A 10,667-nucleotide genomic window follows, 5' to 3' on the forward strand; every position below is an offset into this window, starting at 1 on the left:
ATTATTTCAGGAAATAATATAGACCTGGAGTAATGTACATTATCCACATATCCAAAAACAAATAAATACACAAGTATATGAATAACACCAGAAATTTATACATTTACGCCACCGCATGGATGATCTGAGTATTACCCCCAGAAATAGAGAAAATAATCACTTGTTTCCCTGTGCTGTTTGCAGTCGTCCTGAACGGCGGAGGTTTGAACCATCGCGGCTGCTGTAGCTGGGGGAAGGAGGAGGAGGAGGAGGAGGAGGAGGAGGAGAGCATGACTGGTCCTTTGACGTGGAATATTTCCGTAAAGAGACGATGAAGGAGTAGCAGCAGCGTGTAGCTCGAAGCTATCCCGTATTAACCTTAAATCGAGACGGGATTTAGCCCTGAATCCCACTCAGACCTGGGTTCACGGGAGTTGACAGACAACAGTCTCTCACAGACTGATCCCTTTCTGTTCCCCCTACCTCCCTCCGCTCAGCTACAATCATGATAAAAGCCATTTTAATATTCAACAACCATGGGAAACCAAGGCTTTCTAAATTCTACGAGCATTATGTGAGTAACATGAGATATTTTTTTTCCCTTCCTTATTCCATGTTTTACCGTTAATGCAGGTTTGTTTGTACGATGGATAGGCCAAGATGTGGGAGGAAAAGTAATTCTCATGATACGGCTGTTCAGTTAATTTGCTGCATGCTTTCTCATGCAGTCATTTAGAAAAACCTAATGTGATGTTGTTGCAGACAGTTTTGAATGGGAAGGTGTGTGTAGTCTATACTTCACAACCGCCCAGTGATGCGCTGTTGTTTCAGACTGGTGTATAAGATGTCAGTGTGCACGATGCCGTCCTTTTTTAAAAAAATATGAATAATTAAACGTGTGCGAGCCGAATCGAGGCGATCACCTTCCCGCGGAGCCTGAACGAACAGGGACTGTGCCCACTTTTTGTTCAGCCCCTCGCGCTGAGTCCAGCTGTGGGTGATGAAGACGGTGAAGTGAGTTCACTCTGTTTGTGTCACATGACTTCAGTAACGCCCTTGTGATTGACTCGTGCTCAGTCAAACCTTTCACCGCCACTGGTTTTATTAGCTTTACTGTCTTTGCCTCAGAGTGACATTACCTGTTCCATCTCCTCTGACAAAAAGTCTGGAGGAATAAGTTGCAGGTAGCAAATGACAGGTTATGTAATATCCTGTGCTGGGCAATCTGTGTTGGCTTGTTCTCTTAATTGGATTTATATCTCAAGGTTGGCTGCCTGCCCCTTCTTTAACATTGGTACTACAATAGCAAGGTGGCGTCAACAGCCCGAGCCAAGCAGCTAAATTAATTCTCTGTCAGAGCTAGATTAGATTATCTGATTAATTGATTGACAGGAAATTGATTGGCAACTGTTTAGATAATCAGTTGATGTATGACTCATTTTTTGATGCCAGCCTTCTTCTTCTTCTTTTTTTTTTTTTTGCCGTTTTGCTAATCGATTAATTGACTAATTGTGGCAGCTATATTACTGTCATACAAGACAAGGAAAAGCAGCAGACCTGTGGTACTTCTGTTTAGTAAATCACTCAGAAAATTAATCAATTATCAACATATTCAATTAGTATTCAATTAGTCTATTGACAGAAAATTGTCATTTAACTAACTGAATACTCAGTGAATCTGCTCAGCTCCAGATTTATGACTTTTGGTAAAAGCCAAGACTTTTGAACATGTCATCTTGAGCTGTATAAAATCCATATTTTTACTATTTTCAACCATTTTACAGAAAAGACCAATCAAGAAAACACTTGGAAGTTTAAGTGATAATGAAAGAAATAATTGTTAGTTGTATTCTCTGAACTTAAAAATACAAGCATAAGCAGTAGAGCTGAAACGACTGGTGAATGAATTGATTTGTTTTTGATTACACTGCTGCAGCTTCTTCAGTCTGTTGATAAGATCATTTTCTTTGGTCCGTTATTTGGTTTGGTCTGTTGGTCGGACACAACAAGTCATTTGTTGGGCTTTTTCTTTTTCACCATTTTCTGACAGTTTACAGTCTGATAGCCAATATCCAAGACAGAAATCAGCAGATTTATCAATAATGAAAATAAACCGTACTTGCAGCCCCAGTGAACACTACAGCTTCATTGTCCATGTTGCCTAATCTTGAGATGAGATAAACATAGATGTATTTGTAGTTCAGGAGGATAGATTGAAATTGATTGGATTATAAGAAGGCTATGGAGGCACCATCTGTTATATTCAAGTCTGAGGCGTTGGCTTACTGGCTGGCTAGATTAAACATTTCACACATATTCCTCGCTGTGAAAACAGTCTTAAGCATTCAGTTTATTTAAGTCAGTTCACTGTGAAGTCTGGACCTCGGTTCGCTGCTAACATGATGTGTGTTTGTGAGTCTTGTGCAGTCTGTTGTGTTGAGAGGAAGAGTGGCAGAGCTGAGATATAAAGCCAAAGCATCTGTCCAATCTAGGTGTGACGTGTCGGGGAGAGGGGAGTGAAATATGGTCACGCAGACGCACACACACACACACACACACACCACACACACACACACCCACACACACACACACACACACACATACACACACACACACTCACACACTCACACACTCGCACCACATAAATTCGTGTACCATCAATTGGCTCTCTGCCAGCATCAGTGAGAAGCCTTGGAAGGAGAACAGCTGTGTGTTCGTGCTCTTACAGCAAGGCCTGTATTTTTGTGTGAGTTTCTGGTTCTGCAGCTTTACAGCAACAATGGTTCTTTGTATAAAAAGATCCTGCATGAGCAGTAAGTGACAGTGTTAAAGCTGCAAATCTCTGTGCTGTGTAATCACAGAACTGCAAAGCGGCTTTGAATGTCTGGTAATGCTTCACTTAAACCCCTCTAAATACTGTAAATTAATAAACACTTAAAACTGTCCTTATATTTCTTTACAATTACATTACAGTGTGTAATAAACCATCTATATGATTATTTTTCTGGCATTTTACCTTTCTTGGGCAGTTAACAGTGAGAGGGAGATTGACATGTAACAAAGGTCCCTGGTCAAAATCAAACAGGGGAAGTTTAGAGGGCCAACTTTGGCCCAGAGGTGGGCATTCATCTTAATGCGAGGTTTAAAAGAAGCTGCTGCTCTTCACAGTCTGCTGTGCTTATTCGCAACTGTACCATGAAACTGTGAGTACCGTAACCCTGCTGGTCTCATGCTACAAGTCACATGACCGATTTAGCCTTCCAGCCAGCTGCATACTGGACACCTTCTTCTCTCCTTGTGCTCGCTAACCTGTTATGGACCCTGAGAGGACATTAGCGCTCTATGGTGAGGCAGCCACAGTGTTAGAGCTGCAAACTGGAAGCTATTACCCATGATTCTGATGGTTGAGGTTAGATTGATAGATTAGATTTTGGTCAGCTATTGGTTCAAGAAATGTGGATGCTCTCAAACATACCTACGGATATTTAAGGCTTTAAACAGAACCTCATCCATTAGCAAAGAGTAAGATGAGCCGACGTTGATTCAGCTTGTACAATGAAATCATTGCCTCTGTTGCCTGTGGGCACTAGTGTATGTTTAAATTTTTTTTTGTGTGTGTTTCTTTTTCACTCAAAGCCAATAAATGAATTCAAGAAAAAGAGAGGAACCATTAAATTACCTGCCAGTCTCCTGGCTAGTAGTAATGAAATGGCTGACTGAAAGCAATTAAATGCACAAACAATGTGGTATTTACAATCTCCTGTTTATTTAACAGCCTGTGTTTCCTCATTCTTCCCGCAGAGTGAAGACACAGAGCAACAGATCATCAGAGAAACCTTCCACTTGGTCTCAAAAAGAGATGAGAACGTCTGTAATTTCCTAGAAGGTGGAATGTAAGTGATGAGGTGTGGGTGTATTAGCGAGTGACTCTGTCAAAATCCTTAAAGAACCAGGTTTGAATTATTTACTCATTGGAAGTAAAGAATTTGCTCTGACGCAACATCACAGGAATTCATTTCACGCTATACAGGAAAGCTCATGGGTCTTTGTGAATGGCATTTGATAGTCAATGTTTGTTTGAAGTTCATTTATCATTCATGAATGAGGGACCAGGTGTCCTTTTACTTTGGCGAACTCAAATGTTTGCACTCTGTTATCTTTTTAATTGTGTAACACTGAAGCCAAATGGTTATAAAACTGAGAGGTATCACAACCAAATATTTAAAACTAAAACTAAGGTACGACATCTGATGTGGCTCAAGCTACTTGTGTACTCCACACACACATGTAGCTTGAGCAGTGTTAACACACTCATTGGGGTGTTATCTAACCCACTTGGTTAACCGTTTGGTCACTGGGTTAGATGTCTACCTTCCATATCTCCTCCTGTTAGTTTATCTAATGTCCTATCTTAACACATGTTGACTTGTGACCATAAACATCCCATTGTGTCTCTCCCAGTCGTTCTGTGTTTTATTTGTTTGGGTCATTTTGTATCCGTTCATGGTCGGGGCAGAGGGCAACGTTCTCTGTGTGTTTTTAAACTCCTGATGACCTCAAGACCTTTTTTTTTTTTTCGTGTGTGTGTGTGTATTTTTCTAAAATGTTACTGGTCTTTTGGTCAAATGGAAATGTTATAGAGGCGGTGATTGATGTGTTGACCATGGCGGTTTTTGCATGTGATGTATTCGATCAGGAATGATTTCACTGCGATATCTCCTTGTTCCCTCGGTGTCAGGTTGATCGGAGGATCAGACTACAAGCTGATCTACAGACACTACGCCACACTGTACTTTGTGTTTTGCGTGGACTCCTCAGAGAGTGAACTAGGAATTTTAGACTTAATCCAGGTAACAGCCTATTGGAATCAGTGTGCTTGTCTCCACGTTTGACAAAGTAACGTGACTATCAGTGTTTCACAGTCCATTTGAATTCTGCTTTACAAAATCCTAAATCCTCCCGTTCTCAGGTATTTGTGGAAACGCTGGACAAATGCTTTGAGAACGTCTGTGAGCTTGACCTAATTTTCCATGTAGACAAGGTAGGAAATACCTTTTGAATCTGTTTCCCTCTTTGTGATTCTAATACTGCTTGAATTTTTGATGTTAGAAATGACCTTTTTTGGCAACTTCTTAAAAACAACTTAAATAAATGCAGAAAAATAAGTTTTTGTGATAGTTGATTAGTTATCATTTTGCAAACAAAACTGCCAAATATACAATATATATGACAGGAATTTCTGCTTTTTTTTTTTTTTTGGTCATAAAGATTAGTATAAAGAATATCTCAAGGATTATTTGAGAAAATAATTAGGAGATTAATCCAAAACAAAAACAATCATTCTGTTGAAGCCCTACTTTTATAACTCATCCCGTGGGCACCCATAACTTGAGGATGGTGTATAAGCACATAATGAATGATAATGTAGTAAACCACAGTTAATAATGAATGTCTTCATAGGGGAAATTATGATTGTTGACAAATACAATTTATGAAATGTTTGTCCTGCTTATAAATGCTTGTATGCTGATATTGTTTACATGCGAACAATATTAAAACATAATTCATATTTCATTTCTCTCAGGTCCACAACATTCTGGCGGAGATGGTGATGGGCGGGATGGTCCTGGAGACCAACATGAACGAAATCATCACGCAGGTGGATGCTCAGAACAAGATGGAGAAGTCTGAGGTAAGCCTGACCCGGCCCGTCCAGTGTATGTATGACTTGATTCTACCTCCATACTCTCTGAGGTATCGTATACAGTATGCAGGCATGTGTGTATGCTGCACCCTGCATGCCACTCTCCAGTGACCTTGTGGATGCTCCCTACCTACTCTTGAGTGTTTGTGCTCTTTTTTTCGGCCTCTCCTCTTGCCGCTGCACTGCTCTCAACGTAGATCAAGACTCAACATACTCTCTCCTGTATCCCTCAGTGTAAAATACAGTATCATAGTCATCACTTTTTCCATTACTATGCAGACTTAACTGTACCATTATCCAATGCATCTCCAGAATCTGTGACCATTGAATCTCTCATATCCACTAAATTTGACATACAGTAATGAAAACAGTCCAGTTTCAGGCTGTGTTTTCACATGCTTATTATTTTAGAGGACAATGTGAATTTTATCTGCTGTCCATGTTGAAGTAACTGCTTTCCAAGTGTGTTTTGTAACATCAATAAGCCAGTGTCCTTGCTTTGATATTTGTTCTATGCAAGGACATTGCTTTGCTTTCCATACAGCTTCTGCTAGCAGATAAACTTTCATTTACTCATTGGAAAGTTTTAATCAGACAGACAGCCAGAGACAATTTCATGAAATCACTTCTGTTTTGGTTTTTAGCCTCTGTAGTCCTGAAACTTAACTGCACTAATGATTTGGTTTTGTTTTTAGTTCTAATGCACTGCAATGATGTCTAAACACTAAGGCAATGTTTTTGGGGAGTCCTTTTTACTTTTGCAATGACAAACACTAACAGAAAGTCACAAGGTTGTACAAATCTGTTGTGTTTTGTTTCTTACACGACGAAGTGAAGTTTTTTTTTAACTATCTGACATCAATTGTGTGACCTAATATTTGAATTTGAAAAGTTTTAGTGTTAACAAAGTACCGTTTTTCTAAAGCTGCAAGCTGCATTGTGTGCTTTTTAACCAGACAGAATCTTCTTATTCAATTGATATTCTGTAAGCAGACTCTTTTACTGTTCTACAATCATCAGAGCTGCTCTGTCTCTTCCCTCTTGGACCTACCCTAGACCACAGTGTGTGTTTCTCACACTGATGCTAATTTAAAATGACACTGTCCATTTATAGGGCAGTGTCTGGGAAACAAGCAACGAGCTGTTCTTCATCCAAACTGGCAAAGACTAATTAGGTGGCATCAGTGTTTTTCATCAAACTGATCCTTCTCGATTCATATCTTTATTTTTTTGCAACAACAAAAAAAATAGTAAGCGAAGCTTAGGATCACTTTTGAGTTGTCTGTGTTGATGTGGTCTATGATAGGTCCTATCACTTTTTTTCTGTGGAGATAAACTGTAATTACTTTAATCTGCTTTAACATTCCTCATTCCTCTTTTTCCTGACCCTGTCTAGTTCTTTCCATTCTTCTCTCTCTTTACAGACGTTTATCTTTCAGTCTACCAGGCAGGACAGGTAGACACAGGTACTGCTAAATTTACAACCAAGTACTGTAACCTTAACTGAAGTTTACTCCCCCTCAGTCTCTTCATATGGCCCTCCATGTAATAGTTAACTGACGTCACTAACATATTCAAGGAATCTTTCATGGCAGACCCAAAAATGTTGCCATTTCCCTCCTTAACTAGTTATACAATGCAGTCACGTTTGTGGTCGAGCATTATATGTATTGTTAGGTGGACCTGTTATATTGTCCAACTTGTGTAGTTTAAATAAATCTAAATCCGACAGGCGACATGTGCTTTTGTATCTCTTTTGTTTTAAAATTAAAAAAAAATAATTATTTATTAATTTATTATTATTATTATTATTATTATTATTATTGTTTTCTTGGTTTTCCATCATGTCTGTTATTTTATGATACTTGTCTCTAACTGTGAGACTATCAACATTTCTGTGACCTAAAATGTTGCAGTGTATTGAAGTAATAGTACAACATTTTGGGAAATACTCTTCTTCACTTTCGTGCTGAGAGTTAGATTTGAAAATTGATGCCGCTCTCATGCCTGTATGCTAGATATGTAGCTGGAGCTAGCAGCTGAATAGCTCAGCTTAGCATGAAGACTGGAAACAGGGAGAAATGTCTAGCCTTTAACATTAGCGAAATGCACCAGTCAGTACCTCTAAAGCTTCGTAATAAATATGGTTTATCTCATTTGTTTAACTCGTTCGAAAGCTGAGTCGTAACAACAACGGCCGGTTCACACTCCATGCAGTTAATAAATCGTGTGGCACATAACCCTCCATAAAACGGTGAATTGTTGTTTGTACACGTTCTGTAGTGATTGAACCACAGGGTACAACATAGTAATTAGTTAGCTTTACAGTTAGCTTTAGCTTTACAGTTTCTCTGCTTTTGTCTTTATGCTAAGCTAAGCTAACTGGTTGCTGCATGATATTTGGCCCATAAACACGAGAGTAGTATTGATCTTCCTGTCTAACTCTCCACAAGAAAGCTAATAAGCTTATTTCACAAAATGTCAAACTGTTCCTCTAAACCGCATGTAGTTTGACTTAAACCAATGATGAAAACCTTGTAGACCTTTATCCTGTGGTTCTTTTGCACTGACAAGAGATTGGGTACTGCTCGAGCTTTAAAAGACTGACAGCATTACACAGGCCAGCAATTTAAACCACTGTGTTATGCAGCTGGTGTTACTATTTCTATACATATTAGTCACCCAGCATTTAATTAATAACCCCACTATAATGGACTTGCACAGTAGGTCTCCAGGCGACTCGCTGTGAGGCAAATAATATCTTCTAGTCTGACTCCTGTAGACTGAGTCCATGTGCTGGATCAGCAGTCCTCTCCGTTAACGCCCCGGTCATCTTTCCATCTAACACAAGTCTCCTTCATTCTTGGCACAGGGAGCAATGCCCGTTAGACAAATGGTCCATTGAAATAACCTTGTGAAAATAAAAGAATAAATCTGCGTTCCAGACATACTTTGTGTGTGTCATATCACGAGGGTCTTCATTTGAATGTGTTCATTAGAGAGGCAGTGAACATTATAGTTTCTGTATTTGAAGCCTTTTGGTCATTTTTGGGTCTGTCTCCTGAAGATTCATTTGGAGGATCTCTAACCGCAGTGCTTCTCAAATGGCAGCTCACACCTGAGACGATTACATTAAGTCATTCACTCTCTATAAATGTGTATTGTTTTATTGTTCCAAAAGGATGAACTACCTTGATGCCTTCCTTTTTAAAAACACCAAATTACAGCTTCACGTTGAGATTCATTGCGTTAGAGTGAAGTGCCTCCTCTTTCCCTGAGAATAGATCTCCCATTGTAGTTTAGCACTACTAGGCTTACAACCTCCTCATGTCATTTGTAGGCAACACTGTAGACGCGTAAATGGCACAGTATTCTTGTTTTTCTATTCATAAATATGTATTTAGACAGAAAAGTGTCAGCCACTGTCATGTATAGTCTTTCCAGAAGTAATCCAACCCACTAGAGGTACAGTATCACCTGTATTATTATGGCTAAAGCGTATATGATGTTGACATGTTTTTTATTTGACGCACACATTCTATACATAACTATCTATCCAAACATCATTCCCGCCTTCATATCCAAATCCATTTTTTTCTGCTTTACCAATTCTCTCCTTGCATTTTTACCCTTATCGGTCCTCAAGAGTCCGGTGGGTTCACTTTCCAAGCAATGCTGCCTTTTGTCCATTTGATGAATGTTGAGTACTGCTCAGTACATCAAAATTAGTGAATGGTCAAGAACAGTATGTCCTCACAGTTGATTCATAATTGGCTCTGGTTGTGATGTAAGTCATTATAGAACCAAATAATGCATGTGCGTATGAAGCTATGAAGGCATCTGAATGTACATTTGCACATGATGTCTGTCCGAGTAGCTGTCAGTGCTTTTGCATTTTGTCAGCAGTCGACTTGTTTGTCTAGTACTTCGTTTAGCATTGTGTGTGTGTGTGTATATGTGTATGTCTGTGTGTGTGTGTGTGTGTGTGTGTTTATATGCGTGTCCAGTCTTCGCTGTTAAATGTGTCGTGCAGCATGTTTTTTGCTTTACTGATTTGTATTTTATCAACCCTCCTTGTGTGTGTTTTGTATGTATGTGTGTGTGTGCGTGTGTGTGTGTGTGTGTGTGTGTGTGTGTGTGTGTGTGTGTATAGGCCGGTATTGCAGGAGCGCCTGCTCGTGCCGTATCAGCTGTAAAGAACATGAACCTTCCGGAAATGCCCAGAAACATCAACATTGGTGACATCAGCATAAAAGTGCCAAATTTACCCTCCTTCAAATAGTGGCAGCGAGATCCTGAGCCTGCAGATGTCAGCCAATGTTTACCATGATGCAATCTGTTTACCAAAACCTCAAATTACTAACTTTTATCAAAACTATACATCTTGAAGGTACTGTGTGGTTTGACACTACTTGTTCTGGTGTTTCACTTTGTTTTTCCTATTAAAGAAAAGAATGTTTTACATGTTTTGTTTTTTTTCTGTTGGAAGGAAAAATTAAATATTTATTTATGAGTGGTACATTCCTTCTGCCTTGCTGGAGGTTGGCCCTTGATGTTCAGCTGCTACAGTGGAGATCTGTGTCAGTTTGTAACTGAAATTATTTCACTTCCTCAAGTGTTTACTTAAAAGAGTGTGGCATGTACAGATGTTTTGGGGCAGTCTTATTGGTTTGGTTATTCCACACTAGAGAAATCAATCAGTGGAGGAAAGTAAATGAAACCGTTTCAAATACCAAATTGGAGCAGGTCTGCTACAGTATTGAGTCTTATGTTATAGCTTGTTTGTAAAATCAGTGCAAACAATACAGAATTATATTGCTGTGTTACAGAAATATGAATATATATGCTGAAATTTAATTTTCTTTTCTTATTTGTATGCAAAATATTTTTAAATGAGTTATCATGTCTTATCAAATAATTCCTTTAATTTTAATCTTTGCATGATTTTTCTCTTCTTTTTCAACATAATAAACTGTTAAAACTC

The 10,667-nt window shown here is 39.0% G+C and overlaps 1 protein-coding gene across 2 annotated transcripts; it reads left to right on the plus strand.

Annotated features, from left to right (window-relative positions):
• The first annotated feature begins 258 nt into the window (after positions 1-258).
• ap3s1 (adaptor related protein complex 3 subunit sigma 1) lies at positions 259-10,667 on the plus strand. 2 transcript variants are annotated; one of them, XM_023421152.2, is made up of 7 exons: positions 259-553; positions 3,781-3,872; positions 4,718-4,829; positions 4,949-5,020; positions 5,564-5,671; positions 7,108-7,149; positions 9,837-9,926. In XM_023421152.2, exons 1-6 carry the CDS (start codon positions 485-487, stop codon positions 7,141-7,143), a joined length of 489 nt encoding a protein of 162 aa, XP_023276920.1. In that variant the 5' UTR covers positions 259-484; the 3' UTR covers positions 7,144-7,149; positions 9,837-9,926. The 2 variants fall into 2 exon arrangements, with proteins under 2 accessions (XP_023276920.1, XP_023276919.1); XM_023421151.2 differs by lacking the exon at positions 7,108-7,149 and having other exon boundaries at positions 264-553; positions 9,837-10,667.

Source organism: Seriola lalandi, unplaced genomic scaffold (assembly GCF_002814215.2).
Source record: "Seriola lalandi dorsalis isolate HSWRI2012SDOR001 ecotype SW California unplaced genomic scaffold, Sedor1 jcf7180002054664, whole genome shotgun sequence".
NCBI classification, from domain to species: domain Eukaryota; kingdom Metazoa; phylum Chordata; class Actinopteri; order Carangiformes; family Carangidae; genus Seriola; species Seriola lalandi.